The sequence below is a fragment of the Chionomys nivalis genome, chromosome 16 (genome assembly GCF_950005125.1).
Source record: "Chionomys nivalis chromosome 16, mChiNiv1.1, whole genome shotgun sequence".
In the NCBI taxonomy this organism is placed as follows: Eukaryota; Metazoa; Chordata; class Mammalia; order Rodentia; family Cricetidae; genus Chionomys; species Chionomys nivalis.
Genome location: NC_080101.1, coordinates 14,850,250 through 14,874,957, shown reverse-complemented (window position 1 = coordinate 14,874,957; position 24,708 = coordinate 14,850,250). Strand labels below are relative to the sequence as shown.

The window sequence follows — 24,708 nt, the reverse complement described above, 5'->3', positions numbered from 1 at the left end:
ACCACGGATCCAAATATAAAGATGGACAGACAACACAAGGCTCCTATAACATCTTCAAATGAAACAATAAAAGCAAAGAATCTGGAAATCTGACCCAGAATAATGTCCAACAGCCACATTGGCCATTTTGTACTCAAGATTAAAGACGGTGAGACAAATAAATGACAAGGTCTCTACTTGGTGGTTGTGTGTCATTGAAGTCTTCAAGAAAAGCCACATGGCATGCACACACACAAAACAACTTCCTTAAAATACCCAAAACAGTCAAAAATCTTGCAGAACTTTGCAATTGAAGTGTTTATCCTATTGAACTTTACTCTGTCCTGTTATTTAGTAACAGAGGTAGTTTCTGGATGGTATCTTTGGCCAATTAGTGTGCATTTCTCACCTCACACAGTGGTTTTGACCTGTGACAGACATTTTGTAACACAAGCTCACAGAAGGGCCATCAGCCCCAACATTTCAAAGGTCATACTATCCATCAAAGATTCTTTAGTCAAAGCCATCATGTACTGTTCAACATTCCTGTGGTCAGAACAACCCACCCCCAGAACTCTCCATCCCCAGAATAGCATCCAGCTACCAGTCTGTGACTCTGTGACTTTCTTCCCCCTTGGAAGGCTTACTGTAAGCGGCTGATACCTGACACTACTCCCCAAGAAGTAAAATATAATTGTTTTAGAGAACACGCATGCCTCCCAGTGTAGAATGATGCTGCTTTGTAATGTGTTTACTTACTCCTTCTTTTTCTTTTAATCAGAAGCAGATGGAGTATATTTGCATACTATTTATACTCACACTTTAGTCCAGAAAGGTTTGAGGAGGTCTAAATCGAATACGGGTAATCAGTAAACAGTAAAGCAAAGTTAGAAAATAAAAGATAATGAAGAATACAAAAGGGGGAAATGCATATCAACTAGAAAAAGGAAAAAAAAATCCCAACTCTCTTCCTGAGACCTTCAGTTCACTGGAAACTTCTAGAATTAGAAACTAGTCCCTGATGATATTTCACATTCTGTTTCCTCTTCTCTTGCTGTGAGTCCTAAATCACTAAACAAATACTCTGCTGTATGGTTACCTCTAGATTCTTCTCTTCATTAAATAAGTCATACTCCACAACTTTGTCTTACATCTCGTGGCATCTTCTGCACAGTCCAGAGTGCCTCCCTCAGTACACATCAGAGAATTTGGTCATTAGTGTTCCATTCCACCTCAAATCTTGCCCTTATTCTAGGTAATTCATCGACTTTCCTTACCTGTCTTTTCCTTGACTTCACCTCTAGTGACCTATTCCGTTACATCCCAGTGGCCCATACCCATGACCACACCTACCCAGAACTGCCTGCTTTCAAAAATACTTACTTGAGACATTCTAATTACTCATCATAATATCTCATTTTTCAGTTTTTCTCATGTGATGCCTAGTACCTCTGTCTTTTGAAGGTATCTGTTTTCTTGATCTATTTTTTGATGGATCACCCTCCCATTTTTCATTTCCTGTTTCATCCAACTCAAGTTCCACAGCGATTGATTTAGTCCCTTTATTGTGAACACAGGAGCATTGTCTCTTCTCAAAGACATCAAGGTGTCCTGAATTCGGAATTTTCTGATTATATTAACAACAGCTACTGTGCTAATTATTTCTTTTATTGCTGTAACAATATTACTGGCAAAAGTAAGTCAAGGATGGAAGGGCTCGTTTTTAGCTGATGGTGTGAAGATGTGGTCTGCTCTGTCAGAAAGTCTTGTCAGTAGAGTGGGAAGAAGCATCAACTGAATCCACACTCAGGATGCAGGAGCATAGAATGCTGTAGTCAACTGGCTTTTCCCTTTGTATTCACTCCACCCCCTCCACACATACAGTTAGGGTAGGCCTGCCCACTTTAATTTTCTCAATCATGAAACTTCCTAACAGACATGTCCAGAGATTTGTGAACAGTTTTCAGGTACAAAAGGGCTGTGAGTAGAACATTTTTAAGAAGCCTGAATCTTTATGATCATCTCTTCATTTCAAATCTCCTATAAAACTACTTGTAAAAAATCCCTTCTGCCAACTAAGGTCATTTATTCAGAGGTCCTGTGGCTTTAGTAATGGTTATCTTGGAAAGCCATGATTGTACTTGTCAGACAGAACACAATAAAAAATGATTTCTAAATAAAAAAAAATGAAGTAGAACTGGGCAGTGGTGGTGCATACCTTTAATCCCAGCACTTGGGAGACAGAGGCAGATGGATCTCTGTGAGTTCCAGGTCATCCTGGTCTACAGAATGAGTTCCAGAACAGCCACAACACAGAAAAATCATGTCTCAAAAAAACCAAGAACCAAAACCAAAAATAAATAAATAAATAGAAAAAAAGAAAGACAAAATTCCTAGAGAGCAGAAATGCCAAATAAAATAAAAGATGTAAGATATCCACCCAGCATTCATAGAGAGGGTCAGCGACAACAAGAAGGAATTGGAAGCGTGGATTAAAACAAACACCTAGTTTTTCTGGAGATCCAAGGACTGGGGTGGAGTTGGAGAGGCAGAGATCACACAAGGAAAAGCCACAGCTTAAGAAGACACATTCATTACCCGTTTATGTTGATATAAATTACAAAACAATGTTGAAAGCAGGTCAAATTTCCCTATAGCTTAATGAGATTTTGGAATCTTAAAGGTAAAAAAAGGCTCTAGAAGCACAAAGGAGAAATAAAGAAAAAGCAAGCTCACCAAATGTGGAAGGTGGAGAGAACAGAACACCCCCAGTGCTTCTGATGTGGAAGCTTTAGGACAGAGATTCTCAACCTGTGGGTTGTGACCCCGCTGGGGGTCAAATGACCCTTTCACCAGGGTTGTATATCAGATATCCTGTATATTGGATTTTACATTACAATTTTCTACTAATCAGATTTTTACATTACAATTTATAATAGTAGCAAAATTACAGTTATAAAGTAACAACAAAAATAATTTTATCATTGGGGTCACTACAACATGAGGAACTGTATTAAAGGGGTCAGAGCATCAGGAAAGTTGAGAACCACTGCTTTAGCACAAAACCCAAGGTATGAAAGACTTTGCTGTATAGAGAAAAATCTTTAGGACCCTACAGGAAACCCCCCCACAGGCTCACGAGGAGCTTGACCACACTGACAAGGAAAGTGACTAATAAACACAAATGCTTGTGCATACATACACACATACACACACATGCACACACGCATACACATATGCACACACACATGTACGCACGCACACATGTTCACACACATGCACACATGCATGCATCCACACATGCAGCCAAAATCCGTGGTGTATAAAATTCATAAGACATAACAATTGTTTTCAAATGGCCAAAAATTCAAACATAAAAATAACTCTTAAAACAAATTACAGAAGATATAATTTAATAATATTGGCATAAATCTATCATTGCACCAAAAAGTACTTGAGCTAGGAAAGTAGGATGTAAATGTTCATTTTCTCTTACTGTTTACAAGGGAGAGATGAGGAGAAAGAGGAAGAAATCCAAACAAATTGAACATACTATTTAAATTAAATTTAAATTGTGACAATCGGCTGAAATTACCGGAATGGGCGGAGGTAAACATTGTGGCTTTGGGTAGTTACTGAAGTAAGGTCACTTTCCACACTGCTGAGGAAAATGTGAGCATTTGGTCTCCAGCTGGCTGTACTGAAGGAAAGGGCAATAGGCAAAGACTGATCACCCCATATACCCCCACATACCCAAATGTAAGATCTTAAGTGCTTTCCTTTTCACTTTGAGAAAAGAAACCAGCAGTTACTGTTAGAATCATGGGGACAATATGAATACGCACTCAGACAAAATTCAGTAAATATTTTCCAATGAAAGCTATGGCTCTACAGGCGAAATCGCTACAGCTCAAAATCCTTGTGGAGTAAGCTGCCGCCAAATGCTGCCCTGGAGAGGGGCTAAACATGCAGATCAGATAAAATTACTTTTAAATGAAATGTCTCCCAGTGGCAGAAAGTCGGCATTCACGACTGGTCACTGCATCCCAGAAAGGAATACTGGGCTGGGGGTGGGGCCTCAGTGGCTACTCTTCGCAGATGTTCCTCTTAGAAATCTCCTCACCCTACCCATGAGCTTCAGTCACGGCAGCCTATCATCCTGAACTCTAAAGGGTGTTGTTATGGCGCTGTCTGGGGTCTCTGACCTTCATGCACCCCTCTCCACCTTCCCAGGAATTATGGAATGTCAGGCAAGGACGCAGCTCAACACTATGCCTTCAAAGGGCACTAAACAATACACTTGAGTGCCTGCTGAAGCCACTTCCTGTTCATTTGACACGCCTTTTAATCTCCCAGAAGGCAATTATACACTCATTAGCCAAGAGAAAAAACAAACACCTGGCATAAAGATCACAAGATACTAATTAGACCTCTGCGGTTTAGTGGAGAGTCCAAGAAGAAGGTAAATATGTACTCCCCTGGCATGCTTTAAGGGCGTCTTAATCTACGCTGTGTAAAGAACCCGCAGTATGATATAAGTGAAGTCAGCTTGCTCCCCACTTCTGTGTATGCATATATGCACATAGGTCTATGTGTGTCAGAGCACAGGCACACATGTGTGTGCACATGTGGAAGCCAGAGTACTGTTTTTCATCCACTTTGGCTATAGAGACAGGATCTCTCAGTGGCCTGGATTTGGCTGAATAGACTAGGCTGGTTGGCCCATGCACACTGAGGAGCCACCAGTCTCCATCTCCTCAAGATCACACGGTCCCATTTCTATTAACACAGTGGAATGTGTGAGGGTATGTGCATCTCTGAGCTTTAGACTCTTCCTGAGTCCAATGTCCACCAAGTCACGTGTTCAAAAGGTAGGCGATGGCTCCTAGTCCCGTTCTCTCTTTTTGAAATGGAAGCATAAAAGATCTCTATGTCCTTTTCATTTTCAGTTATTAAATCTAATATAATCAAACCATTTACACTATTCTCCCGATGATAGCAGAAAAATAAGTAGCATGGAATTTATTCAAATGTTATTAGGTTTACTACCAGGAAAATAATCTCCATCCTTCTTAGAGTTTCAAATTAAAAATAAGAAAAATGGCATGATTTCGCATCAGAATACAACACTGACACAAATTACAATATGGCTTAGTTCTAGGTTCCTTAGGACGCTGAAGAAGATGCAATAATGAATATTTTAGAAATTCACCAAAAATAATATCTCAAGTGGTTTGTCTATGTTTACATGTGGAGAGTAAACTGATATATTATATATATAGTCAGTGAGACTATATCATGAGAGCCTTCTCATGAAGATTCTTTTCTACCAGGCTAACGAAAGGGAAACATCATCACACTGGCAGATTCCCAGAGAATTTTAAGTTGTTGCTAAGAGGAGGAATGATAAAAGCCATTAATAATACCAAAGATGTGCAGGATTAAGTATAGCAAGTCTTCTAGATGCTTCTCTGAGCCAATTAAGAACTACAAAGCAAGGTTAATAGGCTACACCTGCAGCAGATCAGCGTGGTCAATGAGGAAATTTTGAATGAATGAAGTTTATGCCCTGGCAATGCTGAAGCATGCATAGGCAGCCCGTATATGGTGGTTCTGTTGAACTCATCCATATTGGGTTTCATGGTCTAAGTTGATGACGATGACTGACCAGGTCCCTTCCTCAAGAGGACACCAGATCTCATTACACATGGTTGTGAGCCACCACGTAGTTGTTGGGAATTGAACTCAGGACCTTAGGAAGAGCAGGCAGTGCTCTTAACTGCTGAACCATCTCTCCAGCTCGCAAATGCTACTGAGAAGCAGACATGGTTATGTCTGAGGCTGTGAGTTTGAACTAAAAAACACTAGTAGTGCCAGAAGTCTTAACAGTCTCCATATTAGTAAAATAATGGATAAGGAAAAATATCAGTTCATACACAGCGCAGGAAATAAGAAGAGCGGCTTCAATTGAGAAAAACAATTAGAGGAATAAGGATTTACCCAACTAAGAATGGTGGTGTGGACCTGTAATTCCAGTACTCAGCAGGCTAACACAAGACAAGGTTAGCACAGACAAGCATGAAAACCCTCTGGAACTAGCCAGAGAGGCTGAAACACACACATGGCGACTTGATAGGGTGGCATGGCTTTATCCATGTGTTGTGGAACATTATTTTAAGATGTGTTACATGTATTTATGCTGTGGGATATTTGTTCGGTGATGTAAATATGTATTGCATTCTTTTATATTGTATTTATTTAACTCTGAAAAGCTGTGTTACTTTGCTTGCCTAAAACACCTGATTGGTCTAATAAAGAGTCAATAGCAGGGCAGGAGCAAGGATGGGCAGGGCTGGCAGGCAGGGAGGGTAAACAGGAGGAGAAATCTGGGGGAAGGAGATCAAGGAATGAGAAAAGAAGGAGAGGAGGACTTCAGGAGCCAGCCACCCAGATACACAGCAAAACCATGGAGTAAGAAGTAAAGAAAGGTATACAGAGATCGGGAAAGATAAAAGTCCAGAGCAAAAGACAGACAGGATAATTTAAGCTAAGAGAGCCAGAAACAAGCTAAGATGAGGCCAAATAGCTATCAGTAATTGTGAGACTCTCTATTTGGGGGCTGTGGCAGGCCCCACAAAAGGGTCAAAGAGTAAAAACAACAAACTATACCCATCGACTATTCATTTATTTAATAATAATAACCTATGTAATGCATAGAAACTCACATCAGGCTGTATAAGCCACTATCATATACAGAATGCCATTTGAGGCATTATATATATGTAAAATACATATAATATTATGACATAATACATATTATTTTATTCTATTAAGTATTATTGTGCTGTATCTATTATATATTATATTTTATATGTTATTATATATACTATATAGTAATCTGTAAGAATTGGAAGAAAACAAAAAATGTATTTATAACTTGTGAATAGTGGGAAGATTTTTTCCAAATGAAAACAAAATATTGACCAAATTTAGCTAATCAAAAAAAGTAAGACTTCAGTGATGAAAAAAAACTTATAATGAAAGAGGAGGAAAATGCTTGTATGAAATTTGGCAATTTACATATATGATTCTCCTTACAGTGAGGAGTAAAAATTTCTTACCAATCAAAAAGAGAAAACTAAACGATCCAACAGAAAAAAAAAAAAAAACATGTGCAAAGACACGGAGAGACAATCCTCAGGAGAAAGTCAAACCAGCCGAGAGCCACATGAAAATTCTCCTCAGAAGGAACCAGATAAGGCTGAGCAGCATCGACAGAAAGGGCCAATTGTTTCCAACACAGCACAATTAACGCGTCTGAAAATGTCACTGCCGGCGAGGGCAGTCATACGATGCCAGAGAATGGAAACTCAGTACTACAGCTTCGAAAAATGGTCTCACAAAAATGACTCAAATTCAATTATTCAGACACTGGACTCTGGAGGGGGTAGGGGGGATCATAAATGTGCCTAAGGAGAGCCAATATCGTATAATTTAAAATTAAGAAGCAACACAAATACTGAACCACCAGAGGAGGAATGAATCACAATATACACAAGAAACTACTAAAAAGAAATGAAATGAAGCCAGTTCACATACACTAACCATGAAGGCAATTTGCACAGGTAAACATGTGGCATATCATTCTTGCATTTAAAAATTATAGAAATTTATTATAATTATTCATGTTTTCTCACAGAACTGAATGTCCTCAAATACATGCAGAAAGAATAATAATTATCCATTTCTGATCTGGATGAAAAAATTAACAGCATTGGGAAAAGAGTAGAAGGGACTTCGGTAACCTTGCTGGATGATAAGTATTCATTTTCTTTATTTATTAAAACACAAAAGACTGAGAAATTGCATCAAAATGTTAAACTTTTACAAAGCAAAATAATGGATACATACAGGTACGTTTCACCATTGTTTAACATATTTCATCACAAAAATGATTCAGTCTAAGCCATTAAAAGAAGGAGGTGGGGATGGGGACATCGTGGCTAAAGATGGAATGTGCTTGCCAGAGAAGCATGAGGACTAAGTTCAGACCACCAGCGACCATGTGCAGTTCCATGTGGAGTACACCTGGAATTCCAGTGCTGGGGGCAGCAGGCAGGAAGGGCCCTGGGGCTTGCTAATCAGCTACTCTGGCTGAATTGGGGCCTCCAAATGTAATAAGAGACCCTGTCTCAAAAAATAACATAGAACCTCTGACCTCCGCCAGCACATGTGTGCATGAAGAGAACAGAGTGTAATTTATTCATCTAAAACTGGAGAAGAAAAAGTTACCTTTTTAAGGAAGGGGGGATGGGGACTCACTATGCAATTCTGGCTAGCCTGCAAATCCTTATTCAGACCAGGTTGGCCCCCTCAGCCCCACAGAACGATCTACCTGCCTCTGCCTCCTGGGATTTAAAGGCATGACACTACCATGCTCAACCTGAGCATCAGGTACTCGTTTCTATGGCATCTGTTCTGCTGACACAAAAATCAAAACCCTCAGGGACTGAGCCTTCATGGACCGCAGACAGTGTCTGTAATACAGTCGTAACTGATTGGATAGGCCAAAACCACATATTCACTGTGCGTTAAGTTTTCTGAAACATAGCCTACTTACAACTTAATCTGTTTCAGTTTTAAAACATAAGCAGCAAACACTTATTTCTTTTTTTAACCATCATCTACCACTTTCTCTTGTCATTTCCTTACTGGAAAAACTGCTCTTGGAAACTGCTTTTGCTATGAGTAGACTAAGAATTAAGTAATACAATATTCAATAAAAAAGCCACTTTCCCTATTTCACATATCAAGAGAAAATTTTAATAACTTTAAGAGAAAACTTGGACCAAAGGTACTTATAAGAATTCTGGGGCTGGTGTGCTAGCTCAGCAGACAGTGGAATCTGCAGTCAAGCCTCACTACCAGAGTTCAGTCCCTTGGTCCCACCTTATTGGCAAAATTACCTAGAGGATGGAGATGACAGACTCTGTCAAGTTGTCCTCTGACCCCCACGTATGCACCATGGCATATGTATGCATGAGTGCACACGTGAATACACACAAGCATGCACACACGCAAGTGCACACATACACACACACACACACACACACACACGGGGAGCACAAAATGAATACCTAAAGTGACATATATTTTTTAGTTGTTTTTGAGACAAGGTTTCACTGTGTAGCCCTAGCTGGCCTGAAACTCTGTATGTAGACATACTGAGCTGGCCTTGAACTCACAGAGATTTGCCTGCCTCTACTTCCTGAGTGTTGAGATTAAAGGCATATGCCACCACTGAGGTCAAATGTAATTAATTTAAAAAGAAAAAAAAGAAAAAAATCCAGTTTAGCCAGGTAGTATAGCTTAAATCTGTTATCCCAGCACACAAGAGGATGGTGGCTCATGACTTTAATCCCAGCACTTGGGAGACAGTGGCAGGCAGATCTCTGTGAATTCAGGGTCAGCCTGGTCTACAAAGTGAGTTCTAGGACAGCCAAGACAGCTACACAAAGAAACCCTGCCTCAAAATGAAGAAAGAAAAAAAGAGAAGTGGGTAGGTAAATTACCACAAGTTCAAGGCTATGTTGTACTGTGGTGGGAAAGCCTGTCTGACAAAACAGTTGTTTTTAATTCTAATTAAATACATACTGTCCAGTGTGTCTGCTGACTGTAGTCCTCACATCACTGGCACGCCCACTCATCTCTGCTTGCCTTACCTTCTTCCTCACTACCAGGGAGGTGAATTCCCACACGCAGGCTCAGTGGTGCCTTAGGGCTCCAGGCTCCTCATGACAGTGTGATGTTGCAGGTGAGTCCCTCCATGTGGCCATGACTCACAGAGGTGGGATCACCTGACCACGTCATCTCTACACAACTCAATTCATCCCTCCAGCTTAGCCCTGAACTATGACCTATGCCACTAAGCCATGGAACTGCAATTCTCCTGGTTGGCTTTATTGACTTACCAACCATAGTTAAGGTCATGCTAGGCAGAATTCTGGAGCAAAGTGCTTAGAGCTGGGGCTCATGCATGAATTCAGTGAGTAATCTCCTATCTGGGCCTGAACCTAGACTCCTAAACCCCCCTTTGCTGACTGGTGCAGGCTGATCTGACGTTGGTGTGTGGAGATTGTCCTCTGGACATCCCAACTGTGAGGTTACAGAGCCCTTGTTCACCCACAAGCACGTACCCCATCCTTCTAGCTGCCGGGTCTTAGGGCTCTACTGGAAGCTGAATGCATCACTGAAAGTTGCTCCATGGCCAACCCAGGCTTCAGAAACGAGGCTGTACCACAGTCCCAGTTCTCACTAAGGAACGCAGAGAAGAAACACACCTTTTCCTTCTCCACAGGCTTCAGCCTGCCTACAACTGCGAATTACCCCAGGGCAGTGCTTAAGTGACACTCTGCAACTATGGTACGGCAGGCTCATCACCCAGCAAATTCAGGCTCATTTCTTTAATGACAGGCTCGTTACAGCACGATCCAGAGCTCAAAGGATGGTGCCCCTGGACCCTGTGATTATGGTAAAAATAGGACACCGTGACACTCCGACATCTCTGCTGACTCTGCAACAAAAGTCCGAGTGTCGGGAGAACCGAGGCGTGAAAACGACACGCACCAGGGTGGGCGCGAAAGAGAAAGCCACAGGCCCTGTAGGGACAAAGAAGTAGCTTCACCAACCACTGCAGACTGAACCAATTACAAGGGCATATTAGAAAGATAAATAAACAAACTCCATAGGTATCTTCTGTGGTTTGCCCTAGGCTCCCCCCCCCCATGTGATTGTTTATCTTAGGAAAGAAAAATTGAAAATGCACTCTCAGATTCCAAAATAAGATACCCTCGCAAACTTGCTGAGTTTATAAACATAGAAGGGGCATAAATGAATTTAAATAGCAATATAAGAAGAAATTTAACTTCTAATCGAAGCACAGATCAAGATGGAATAAGTCAGAAATCTCAGTGTTTATCTCCACGTGCATTTATTCCTGGCAGCACGTGGGAGTTTTCCGTAGAGTGTTTATCTAACTTGCTTTCCTCTGATGGGTCTCCTGGCATAAGACAGATGCACATCACACACACAAACCGTTATGCAGCCGCCGCTTGCTCCCTATAAGGAACTCTCACAGCCACCATGGGGACATGGTGAGAGCTAGCATCTGCCTGGTAGCTATTAAAGACTCCACAAAGCACCCAGCCCCTGTCTTCCCATCTACACTTTCAAGTACGGCACATGTTGTTTTAATTCTACAACATGAAAAATAAAGCTGAAAGAAAAACTTACAGTGAAAGGCCTCTTAGCACCGTATATAACAGCTCAGACTTGCAAGGTCTATATGGATCTAAGCCTATGAACCCTTTCTCTTTCTCAGGTCCATGGATGTAAAGCCAGATCACACTATGGCTTCATTGTGTGGCCCAGGGAACATCATACTGCAATGAATGATTCATAGTAAAATAATATTTCATACAACTATTAATTACTCATACTTTTGCCTAATAAAAATCATGCCTGACTCCTTGGCAATCAAATTTTAAGGGCAACTATTGCCTTAACTTCCTTACATGGAACACTAAAGTGAGCATTTCATTTCTATAGTCTTGGTTGGTGAAAGTCAGGTTATACTTCCCATCTCCTTCAGAGAGTAAAGAGGAAAGGAAACTGTCTTTTTAAACTATGAGAGCTCACGGGATGCATTAGTAACAGAAGAGCGAATGACTCTGTCTGCTGACCTTCCATGACAACATGATTGAGCACAATGTGATGTCAGCAGTTGCTTTCAGTTCTTAAGTGTGATAATGGAATTGCAGTTATATAAACAAGTTATATCTGGCCGATGAATAGTGAGATATGCAGACAGATAAGAGATGGAGCAAAGCTGTGGACTTAAAGTGTCTCATCTTCCCACAAGTGAAGCCAATGGGTCGAACTTTGGTAACTGGTGACTCTAGATTGTAGCAGGGGTTTACGTTCGTTCCTGAGAATGTTTAAACCTTCCTTAACACGGGTTTCTACAATAACAACAACAACACACACACACACACACACACGGCAGATGGAGAGAGGAAAAGAGGGAGGGAGGAAGAAGTGGAGAGAGAGAGAGTCTTCAAACTCAGAGTAACATATACAGAGTTGGAATGCAGAACTCGGTTGCTTTCATCCAACTCAAAGTAAAAGCTTCTAAGACATAGACTTTGAAAACACAAAGGCTTTAAAATAGTTCAAAACATCAGAGGAAAACTAAAAGGCACTGGAAAACATCACAAACATATACCTTTAATGAACACGAACAAAATTAAGCGGATCAAACTCTCTCTGGGTCACTAGCGTGAACACAAATACTATCTTACACTCGAGAGGCAGAAGGGAATAGCATCCACAACACTGAAGGCAAAGGTCCCTTCCTTACTGAAATCCCAGGGATGGCAGCCAAGCACCTTGTACGATCTCAGACTCCCCTATCACCAAATGACATACTCTGGTATTGAGCTACTGACCCTTCCATTAACATTGAAATCCAAATTACTATTCGACTCCCCGGAACCTCATCAACCACAGTGAAATAAATGTTTAGCTGAGTTCTAGAAACAGAACACGGCAACTACCCCACCCCCTCAGCATCCACAGAACAGGAGAAACACATCACCAGTCTCAGTGATTCCTGTCTACAAACACATCCTCAGGTTCCTGTGGATATGGAAGCTTCTTACCAACTCCGCTATAAATCAGTGGAGGCGACTTCCTGTGGCTGTCTGTCCCAACTATCCTGGGACTCACCTTAGTGACGTCAGGGCTGGGTGCTGCTGGCCCAGCACAAGAAAACAAGCCTGCATCTTGGAGACCAGGCAGTAGCCAAGCAGAGAACACAAACTTGTCTCACTGCAAAGCACAAGGCCGATGCCTGGCTGACTAAACAGCGAAGACATCGGGAGTCACAATGAGCGCTTTCTTCCCTATTGTTATTTGAAACAATCGCCGGCTATTTGTTCATATTAATTAGTTTATGTCTGGTGTTAGGCAGCCTTCACTGGAGAAATGTTCTTTGTTCCCAGATGAATAGAAAAGCAAACAAAAAAAACCCACATTCTTTTCTTGTTCTTCCACTTTCTGCCTTTGTCTTGGAAAGGGATTCTTAGCCCTTTCCCACTCGAGCGTGGGTTTATCCTCACTCTGGATAGTCAGTTCCCTTTGCAGGAGCAGTTCCCGGGCTGGATAATGTCAGGGTAAGGTGGTGACTCTGTCAGAGCTGCTCGTTATGTGCCACCTAAAGAGAGGCTGCCTTCATATAATTCAAGCCTTCTCTGCACCAGGAGACAACAGCTAATAAGGGAACGGACATCAGTATGGGCTGAGATGCAGAGACAAGCCTGTCTTGATGGAAATCCTGGCTGCAAAGCCCAGAGGAAGAATCAGCCTATAATCAGGAGGCTCATTATGACCTAGAGCCAGACTCCTAGAGCTAGGGGGTCCAAAGGTCTGTATCTCTCCTGAAATAAATCTCCTTGCTCTGGGATCTAATCATCCCAGCTTGCAGCTAACTCCTCCCAACTGTCTTAATTCCGAAATATAAGAGGCTATTGCTATGACCAGTATGGCCGGCATGGGCTGAGAATGAGACTTGCCTACTGTGGTTGGCATTGCTATAGAATTTGTCAAGAACATTGTCAAGACAGGGTTCAAGCAAAGGTCTAAGACTCCAAGCATTCTACCACCACAGGCTTCATTAAGAGTTTGTCCATTTCCTTAATATGGCTTTCGAAATCCTATAAACCCTCTAATACTTAAGACTTTGCCAATTTCTGCAGTTTAAATACTACACCATAGCTGATTTCAACCAGCTCGCCAAATTCTGGGTTTGGTTTGGTTTTTAAAAAGATTTATTTTACCTTCAAGTGTATGTGTGTTTGTGTGTGTGTGTGTGCTTATGTACACACATGAGTACATGCCCTCGGAGGCCAAAAGAGAACACCGGGTCCTATGAACCCCTAGTATGGGTGCAGTGTCGGGAATGAAACTCGGGTCCTCGAGAGAACAATACACACTCTTGAGTACTAAGTTAGGTACCAAGCCCTTTACAGAATTCTTTAAAGTCCAACAGTCAGATCTGTGGTTCGGTGGAGGACAGCCCCATACCCCACCTCACTGCTCACTCTGAACTAATCCCAAGGCTGTGGCTCTCCTCACCATAGCCCTCCAGGCATTTGCACACGCTCTTTCTTCTCCCCTGTCAAAAGAGCTCATAGTCATGCACGGGCTCCTTGTGTGGTGGTCTTCCTGCAAGAAGCCAAAGTGCTAATTCCAAGAACAGCCATACTTCTGGGCCACTGTAATTGTGACCCAGCATTTTAACTTGTGGTTTCCTTATCTGCCCATCTTCTACCGCGTTTCTCAACTCGAGGAAGGCAACAACCTTATTTATCTCCTTTACTATTGCACATAGAGGCCTGTCCGGTGGCTGAGCAGTAACAACAATGCATGCCAATGTGCATGGACAATATGCACCAGCGGTTGTTCTGAGCCGAATGCATAATTGAACATGACACTTTCCGAACAATGTCAGAGCTGGCTTCTTCTTTTTTTTTTTTTTTTTTTTTTTGGTTTTTCGAGACAGGGTTTCTCTGTGGTTTTTGGAGTCTGTCCTGGAACTAGCTCTTGTAGACCAGGCTGGTCTCGAACTCACAAAGATCCGCCTGCCTCCACCACCGCCCGGCCAGAGCTGGCTTCTTTACTGCTCTGTTTCTTCTGCAAGCTGGGCATGGAGGCAATGAGAGGGTAAACACACGCCCTCAGGCTCTCAAGGATCTGAGCTCAAGTAGTGTGGCTACAGGGCTCATGTGCATGCTCCCGAAAAGTGGTGTTTCATGCCTTTTTGGTTTACTTTTTAATAATGATCCTCAAGAAGAAAATTTTAATTAAATTCAAATTCTCCCTAATGAAGGAAGTCACACGCTACAAAATATGGTTCTTTAGGGTAGGCTTAAGCTTTGGAGGGATTTATCATCTCCCCAGATCCAATTTGGGCCCTCTGAGAGGCAATAGAATTCTATTGAAAATGTATGTGCTGGTTTTTTCCCTCTGCAGTTCTGTTTATGAGCCATATGTTAGTCCTTAAAAAACACATGGTCTTATTTTATAGTTTTAATGATCTCTTCCTGTGAGGATTATTCTATGTCTTTCTTTCTTTTCCTTTTATAAGGTGTCTTATGACAACATAGGCATGCTGAAATGACTGTTTTAACTGCTATGTGCCCTTTAAATCAGATCCATACACATAACTTCATTAATAACCACAACTGACTATCAGGAAATTTGAAGTTCTTGGTGCGATTATCTTTTTACACTCTCCCTTGGTCTTATGTGTTTAGACAGCAGAATGACTGCAAAGGTACCTGACTTCAATAAATACGCCTCATCAGTATTTATTAATACTGACTAATACTGATTAATACCTGCCCACTTAAGTAGCTATGCCAATTTAACCCCACAGAAAGTTTTCAAGAGTATCTTTTTCCCTCACTGTTTATATTAAATAGGATCCCCTTCTGCTTTGGAGAGTACTGGACATTTTGATGGAATGAGTCACTTGAAAACATTTATATTACGCACCAAACCATAGTAGTTTACGTAACAGGGAGCACAGTGGGTAAGCCAGTGTTATTGGAAAAGCTGACATATGACAGTAAGAGATGCTGAAATGTCTGGTCAGGAAAGCCCATGCTAGGACCTATCTCACTTCCCAAAAAAAGGCCAAGAATTGTCACTCTCAGGAACAGCTGCCTCAGGCTTTGAAATCGTAACCTAAAGTAAAACAAATCTCTTGATCCATTCTCTAAGTCTCTATGGTGCCAAAGATCCACAGGGGTTAAAAGAAGCAAGATGCCCAAGTAGTCAAATGTTGAAACCTTGATGGGCCAGCTAGCAAAAGAGAAATGGTGTGATGGAGATGACACCAAGCATCGAACATCCCCAAAAACACTCCTGAAAGATTCAAAGAACAGCAAGGACTTATTCATGGTGGAAAACCCCCAGTTAATCAGTAGCAGTAGTTCTCAACCTTCCTGTGGTAGAGTATCTGTTTATACTGTGAAGAGTGTCTTTGCCAAGGAGCCTTCTGATTGGTTTAATAAAGAGCTGCATGGTCAATAACAGGCAGGAAGAAGTAGGCAGGGCTTCCAGGGACAGAGAGGACTCTGGGAAGAAAGGTGGAGACACTGACAAGACACAGAGGAAGTTGGACACACAAAACAAAAGATAAAAAGCCACATGGTAAAATGTAGATTAAAAGAAGCAGGTTAATTTAAGTTATAAGAGTTAGTGGGCCAAGCCTAAGCTAGGACTGAGCTTTCATAATTAAAAATAAGCCTCTGGGTTGCTATTTGGGGGTTGACAATCCAAAGATATTCCTCCAAGAAAGATTTGTTCACCTTCATAATGCTGTGACCCCTTAATATACTTTCTCATGTTGGGATAACCCCCAACCATAAAATTATTTTCATTGCTACTTTACAACTGTAATTGTGCTACTGTTACGAATCATAATGTAAATATCTATGTGATGGAGGAAGGTCATTGGTTAATTAATAAAGAAACTGCTTGGTCTCATAGATTAGAACATAGGTGGGTGGAGTAAACAGAAAAGAATGCTGGGAGGAAGAGGAAGTGAGCTCAGATGCAGGGCAGCTCCTCTCAGAGCCAGACACCATGCAGCCAGCACCCAGGTCAGACATGCTGAATCTTTCCCGGTAAGCGCACCTAGTGGTGCTACGCAGATTATTAGAAATGGGCTAAATTAATACGTGAGAATTAGCCTAGAAGAGGCTAGATATAATGGCAGTGTTTGCTAGCCAGGTGGCCGGGAGCTGGGAGGCAGGAATGCAGCCCGCAGCTCCTTCAACATCTATATTTTCTGATGGTCTTAGTAGATCCCTGTGAAAAGGTCATTTAACTCCCCTTAAGGGTCACGACCCACAGGTTGAGAACTGCTGATCTATAGGCAATGAAGAATGACCCATCCTTCTTTCTCAACTCCTTCTTTAAAGAAAAAAAATAACAAAACCAGATGTCCTTATTTTAAATATGTACAAAGTATAATAGGCTTCTAAATGAGACAGAAAACAAATGGGTAAAACAACGTCCTGTGCCATCAAGACTGGGTGATGGAGGAAGAAAGACAAAAGACTTCCGGCTTCCTTATATACAGAAGCTAGATTAAAAAACTATGTCCACGGGGTGGTTTGAGTTAGAATGTCCCCCATAGGCTCATGCATTTGAACACTTCGTCCCAATCTGGTAGCACTATTTGGGAGATTCAGGAGGTATGGATTTGCAGGAGGAAGTATGTATGTCCCTGGAAGTGGGCCTAAAGAGTTAAAATCCTCAAGTCACTTCCAGATCATTCTCTGCTTCTGCTTATGTTTCAAGCTGTGAGCTCTGGGCTTGCTGCTCCAGAGGTGATGCCTGCTATGTTTCCATGACAATGATGGATTCTTATATCTTTGGAACTAGAAGCCCAAATAAACACTCTCTTCTCTTAGTTGCCTTGTTCATGTTGCTTTAGAACAGCAGCAAAAAGTAACGAATACAGTCCATATGCATGGCATGGAAACAGAGAGGGAGTGTGGATGGAGTGGGGGAGACCAGAAAGAGGGAGGACAGAGGCAGGACAGAAGAGACATCAGGGAAAATGAGCAAAATACAATGATACATGAAAATGTTACAATGAAACCCAGTATTTTGTGTACTAAATATAAGCATTTAAAATGCCTCTTGCTCAAAGGTATCCATTTTTTCTTAAACCTTTGCCTAAAATTGAGCATCATAAATGAGAAGCCACACAGCCGGGCGGTGGTGGCGCACGCCTTTAATCCCAGCACTTGGGAGGCAGAGGCAGGCGGATCTCTGTGAGTTCGAGACCAGCCTGGTCTACAAGAGCTAGTTCCAGGACAGGCTCCAAAAACCACAGAGAAACCCTGTCTCGAAAAACCAAAAAAAAAAAAAAAAAAAAAATGAGAAGCCACACGGGATAAAGAAGAGTCACAAGAAAGGGAGAGAAGATGAGAAACTATACACTTTTGAGTGCTTTGCATACGAGCTACTGTTTTCTCCACTTGAATACTGTGTGAAGGATAACACAGGTGGAGGTTAAAGCTGGAGAGGGACAAGGAGGCGTCGGTCCAAGGAATAGGGAGATGAACCAAGGCCTAATGAGTCCAAGTTTGTTCCCCTCCATTGCACATACTGCCTGTTGAGACTAATATACTAGCACACTCGGAGCAGCAGGTAACACCATAATCTAAACAAAGAAGACATCCTGAAAGAATTTCTGCTCCCCATGTACAGCCAAAGCACTTCCTGGGACGACTGCTCAGAAGTTTCTAGAACTCCATTTTGTTTTCAATTTTCCCAGAATTTGCCAAGGCAAAATAATAATTACAGGGAAATAAAACAATGAAGAAGTCTTGGAGGGCTTAGATCAAACTGAGGAATATTTCTTGTACCACCCTCCCCCCAAAAAGAAGGCAGAAATAAGAGAAGCAGAATTCATTTTTGGTGTGTCTTGTTTTGGAGCTTGATGGCAGGAGTGTCAATTGGGCATTCTCATCCTGAGTGTGGTAAACCTGTCCCCTGTGAACAGAGGTCAGTTCTAGATGCTTCCTGAACTACACAGCATCTCTCTCTTCAAAGCAACCTCAACGTACCAGCAAGTGACAATGAGAGGTGTGCTTGATTCATCAAAGATTGCTTCCTTAAAACTCAGTTTGACTATTGCACAAAATCATGGTTAACAACAACAACAAAAACATCTCCCAGGTAAAATCACTTACCTGGGGCTGTGAAATTACAGGGATGGAAGTAGAGGCAGCCGCCATGACAGTGCCGTAGTTTGGGGCAATGAGGAGGCCCCCGCACTGCAGAGCCGGGCACAGGAAACAATGCTTGTGTTGGCTGATCAGATCTCGGTCATGCTAGGAGGAAATGTAAGCCTGCAAAAACATAAGGAAGCCCAGAATGAGGAGGAGAGGACTCACATGGGCTAGGGAAGAGTCACCTGCAAGGTGAGGCAAAAGTCACTCCCCCCCCCCAAAAAAAAAAACAAATAACAGCTGAATGAACACAGGGGCCTGCTGAGGGCATGTGGGGAGGGGAGGGATATTTTCCATGATCATGTCATGTGAGCATTGCAATTTAGTCCATAAAGGGAAAAATTTTCACCTGAAGAAGTTACGGGCATCCCTTTCTTCTGAGTAAACCTTGCCCTTCCAACAGCTTCCGCCTCACCTAGCAATCCCTCAGAAGAGATTTATCAAGAATGGCATGTGGTGGTTGGCACCTCTAATCTCAACACTCGGGGCAGAAGAAGGGGGATCAAGAGTTCTATGCTAGCCTGGGCTATACAGTAAGGCCTTGGTGTTGAAAAGATGAAGGAAAGAAGAGATGAGAGATGGGGGAAAGGAAGAGGGAGGGTGGGAGAAGGAGAGAAGGGCACTGGAGAAGGAAGAAAAGGAAAAGCTGATAGAAGGGGAAGGGTGGGAGAGGAGAGAGGCAAAGGGGAGAAGAGAGGATGGATGTATTCATTGAGCACCTAAAGGAAACCAGGAGCACAGAGGTCTGAGCCAGCCCCTGATGCAAACATACTTTCTAACTTCACCAGGATACGAGGAGATGCCGGACTATTGTTCAGCTCTTAGAGAATGACAGCTTCCTTAATAATAAGAGTCACAAACCAAGGGTCAAATGATCTGAGCCTTGTGCAGTGGGAACAGAGAAGCTGGACAGTTAATCCCAGTCCTTTGATCCCACAGTGTGCTGTGCTACTGGCTCCAGGCTGCTGAGCCTCTGTAGAAATGCCCCGGTCACACAGCAACTCCCACGGCCTGCAAGTTTTCATTTTTATTCTTGCATAAGTATTATGCCTTTACACCAGAGTTTGACTCATATCAGCTTTTACTGATTCTAAATGAAGGGTAATCGCTTTATGAACAAAAGCACAGCAAGAAAGCTTTGAAAGCTGTCCTATCCCAGTATCGACATGGGATGCCACAGCTATCCTGAGTCAATGCTGATATCTTCCTCAGTTCTACTCTTAGAAGGAAGAGAAGGACATTGACAATTTAAATGCAAGGCCCAGGGGAAGGGGAAATGGCTTTCTTTATAACAGCTTCTAGATGTGGGTTCTACCCTAGGAAAATTATAAGACCCATGGCAACACATGACCTTGTGCTCACCCCTACTTTTATTTCTCTATTTTCCTCGTGCATTTATAATTCATATCATCTTTCCATATTCATAAATGAAGACAAAAAAAGCATGATGATAACAACAAAAAGTCGGTAAGTGGGATTCTGTTCTAGAAGACTCATACTGTATAATCAGGTCCATTTTGTTTTAGCTCAAGATAACTTCAGCTGCCACAGTACAAAGACTGCCCAGAGGGGAACACAAGCACCTCGTCTATAACAATAAAAGGATAACCCTCCACCCCCAAAACCAAGCTGTCATATGTCATCATTACTAACAACAAGAGAAAAGAGAGGGGGGCCAGGAGTCAAGGAAAGCCCTCTGCACACCAAGCTCAGTAACGGTCATTCTGCATAATCTCAGATGCCATTAGGTCATGTCACAAGGGAGACTTCTGAGACTTCAAAAGGTCACATGACCCAGTCACAGTCACAAAGCCAGGAGAGCTCTAAGACCTGGAGCAGGACTGGCCTGATGCCAGGGTCCAGGTTCTTTCTACAGGCCAACCCTCCAACTGGAAGAGTACTGGTGGACTGGGCAGGTAGCTCATTCAGTAAAGTGGTTGCCTTGCAGGAATGAGGACACGAGTTTGAGCCCCAGCATCCACACAAAACTCTAAGTGTGGTAGCATGTGTCTGTGGGCCCGGGACTGGAGAGGTGCAGACAGGAGGGTCTCTGGGGTTCACAGACTGTCCAGCCTAATCAGTGACTGATGGATCAATGAGAGACCCTGTGTCGGCTGTCTCAGAGGAAGTAGACATTATTCCTCAGGATGACACCCAAGATTATCCTCTGGTCCCACATGCATAGGCACATTTACGCATACATATACAAATATATAGAGAGGGGAGGGGGGAAGAATCCTATGATCCCAGATCTGGGGAAGAAGAGATGGGAGGTTCTCTGGATGTACTGTTCAAACAGTCTAGCTAAAGGGTTGAGCGCCTCATCTGAAGAAATGTGGACTATTCCTTTATACTGTGTGAATAGAGGTCACTGTGATTGGTTTAATAAAGAAGATGAATGACCAATAGCTGAACAAGGATAAAGTTAGGCAGGAGAATTAAACTGAGAATGCTTGGGAGAAGAAGGGCAGAGTCTAGAGTTGCCAGGAGATGCAGAGGGAACAAACATGCTGGAGAACAGGGAAAGCCACAAGCCACACGGCAATACATAGATTAACAAAAATAGATTAATTTAAGTTTTAAGAGCTACTTAGTAATAAGCCTGAACTATCAGCTGAGCATTTACGATTAATATTAAGTTTCTGAATGATTATTTGGGAGTGGCCACTGTCTCATGAAAATTCCACCTACAAAGAAATGAGGCGTTAAGCCATTGAGAAAGGCATCTGGCCTCCAGAAGCCAACACAGCAAGTTACCCTCTGGCTATCGCATGCATGCAAATACAAGTGACACACACACATGAACACATATTCACCTATGCATCACAAACACAAAATAATTTTTTAATGTACAAAGGGATTATGAATATAAACAGTACAAAATGAAATGGAAGCTACTTATGGTATAGGAAAGCAAAGTGGAAAACTGTATCTAGACTCTTATCCAAGGAATAGAAAAATTATACAAATTGAAATGGAGTATCAAGGATCATGAGCAATTAAGTATCATTTTAGGGGGAAACTAAAATTTTCCAATAAGTAATACACACAGGTTCATCCCTTGTGATAGATTACCAGATGGACTGATGATGGTAGAAACCTTAGGAATCAGTCCTAGAAACTGCAGAACCCATTGCCTACAACTCCATAAACATGTGCTGGAGAGAACAGACGTGGATGGTCCACGATGAGCTAAGGCACCACACCCTGTTCACGAGAAACTGCAAGTTCCACGTGCACATACAAAAAATAAGCAAACAAGAATCTAGCAGACCTGGAAGTGTGTTTAGCAGTGGGAGGGTGCTAGGCCTGGGAGAGCTGGGGTGCATTTGAAACACACTAACTCTTTCAAGAGAGCCTCTGCCTCCAGAAGCCAACTAAGCAAGTCAGCTCCAGATGCCTTACTCCTGTTTTACATAGGCTGTGAAGATTTCACCAGAAAACTGTGAGAGAAGAACGCCAGTAGCTAGCTGCTGAGGGGGCCAGCCATGCCAGGTGACAATGGCTATGCTAATTAGTGAATGCCACACCAAAGACCTAAAAGAAAAACTCTGGTTAGAAGCAAACTTCCATCTGACTGCTTCAACTGAAGCTGGCTCCCTCCCCAGGCCTCACAAGAAGATAAACCTCTAATTGGCAAATTAATCTACTCCGAGCCTAACCTTTTTCCTTGTACTGGATTTTGGTCAAGGAGTGACTCATGCAAGTCTCTTGAAAAATCACAGGGTAGATCTGCAGCAAAGAAAGGGGGAGGGGGAGAAAAGAGAGACTGAGTAGACACCGGCTCTCTCCAAAGACAGCAACAGAGAGACTTTCAAATGCACTAAGCCCATAGACAGTTTAAGTGAAGAGATTCCAGAATTAGAGCCGATATTTACTTAAGCAGTAAGTATGTATCTTAGAGGAGAAACTTCTAGTTCATGTTCGTAAGATGGCTGAGGACACTGTAGTACATTTCTGAACACAAAGCATGTCACCATGGCAGGACACAAGGTCAGAAAAGAGTTAGCACTAACCAAAGGGACGAAGAAAGCTAAGTCTGGACTGTGAACTGAAGCAAAGGCAGTGAAGGAAACAGAAAGCAGAAAGTAATCAGTGAAGAGAGGGCAAACCAGATCTTCGAGATGGGAAAACCTACATTTAAAGACCAACCCCAACACAGGACAGGTGAACAAAATCCTAGCAGAAAGAAAGTTGTAAATGACAGTGCATGCCTATAATCCTGAGGTCAGGAGGTAGAGACAGGAGGATCAGAATCAAGGTTGTTCTCAGCTACATGGCAAGTTTGGTGTTAGCCTGGGTTACATGAGATTCTGCATAAAATTTTTTTTTACATGAAAGAAATTATCATCATCATTGCTGAAATCAAGAAAATATAAAATCATGCCCCAATTTTCAGAAAACTGTTACACACTTGAGACGAAACAGGGAACAAATCAGACTTTATATCTGTGTATTGTTCTGCAACAAGCTTGACAGTCTGGCAGAAACTCTGAAGAAAATTCTGGACCCAAGACCTAGAGTATCAAGGAGAAGAGACATAGGCAAGCCAGCTTGTCTTTCTTAATGTCTGTCCCCATCTGTCCCTCCAGCAGAACAAGACAGCATCTGCCACCAGACTTCCCTCCCCTGAAGCATGAAACAGATAGGCTTGTCCTCCAGAATCTCTGGTCAGAAGGAAAAGACTTAACAACAGTAAGTTCCAGAAAGAGATGCTGCAGTCACCGGAACAATAACAGGATGCTTTAAAAGCAATAATTCCAAATTTAAAAGGATTAAAATGTGAACTTAAGAAAGCTGGCCAGAATTTTCAGATAAAATGGGAGAACAGAGCAAAGGAATAGAGAACTAGAGTAGAAACCCTAAGAGATAAATCAGAAGAATAAAGGAGTGAAGGAATGCAAGCTAGGGCAAGAGGGCTACAAGTTAAAGAGTAGCCAGGGCAACTTAAGGAGACCCTATCTGAAGATAAAAGGTGGTAAGTGGAGGATCTGTACTTCCTGGAGTATAGATCAGAGTCAGAATACTTGGCTAGCATATACGTGGCCCTAGGTTCAAGAAAGAAAGAAGGTGGGGGAGGAGGATGGCCTCAAAACAGTCCCTAAAATGGAAAGTCCTTTTTGTAGAGCGAAAAGGTCCATAAGAAACTACCCACCTCAATGAGCTTTGATAGGATCACATTAACGTAGAGTCCTAGAAGAGCTAAAAAGGCTACAGCTGAGCAGTAAAGCATAAGTCCATGTTGAACATGTATGCAGCAATGGAATTGGAGCCTAGCACTGCAAAAACTAACGCTGGAAAAGCCACAATGGCAACATTAAATTTAACTAAAAATCTTGACAGACCTCAGAAAAGGGGGAGGGAAACTCATAAGCCAATAGGTGGGAATCCAAGTGCCTTCGGACTATTGAATAAGATCCCTAGATACAAGAAGACAAAGGGACAATGATGAGGGACAGATGTGACAGGAAGGAAAGGGAAGAAAAGGGAGGTGACAACTAGGACAGTAGGTGCTAACACAGAGAAACCCAAAGGGAATTAACTGTGAAGAGCAATCCTTGGGTGACACACACAGGGACTGAGAAGGTATCCTTGGTAGACCAGTTGTCCATCTGGGTATACTGAGAATGAATCTATAACACTAAGAGAGCCTGGTATTTAATGAAGAGTTAATACAAAGAAAACTAACCCAGCATGAAGAAGATGATGAACTTAAAAGAGACTCAAAAGTTTTTCAGAGGAAAAGGATCTACAAACTTTTCACATGACATGGGACTGAATGATGGCAAGGAAGACCCACTCACGAAGGACTGGAGATAGGCTGAGCCATAAAGTACGTATCTCACGTGTGCCAGTC

General features: G+C 42.2%; 1 protein-coding gene across 3 annotated transcripts in view; it reads right to left on the bottom strand.

The window, feature by feature from the left end:
* Window positions 1–24,708, bottom strand: part of Lpar1 (lysophosphatidic acid receptor 1) — a 109,458-nt gene that overhangs the window by 49,650 nt on the left and 35,100 nt on the right. For 2 of the 3 annotated variants that reach the window (XM_057791163.1, XM_057791164.1), the window contains exon 2: window positions 18,813–18,971. In XM_057791163.1, the coding sequence (XP_057647146.1) occupies window positions 18,813–18,857 (45 nt within the window). In that variant the 5' untranslated portion in view covers window positions 18,858–18,971. Of the gene's footprint in view, window positions 1–12,765; window positions 12,873–18,812; window positions 18,972–24,708 lie in introns of those variants that run through there. The other variant, XM_057791165.1, reaches the window with a different exon arrangement.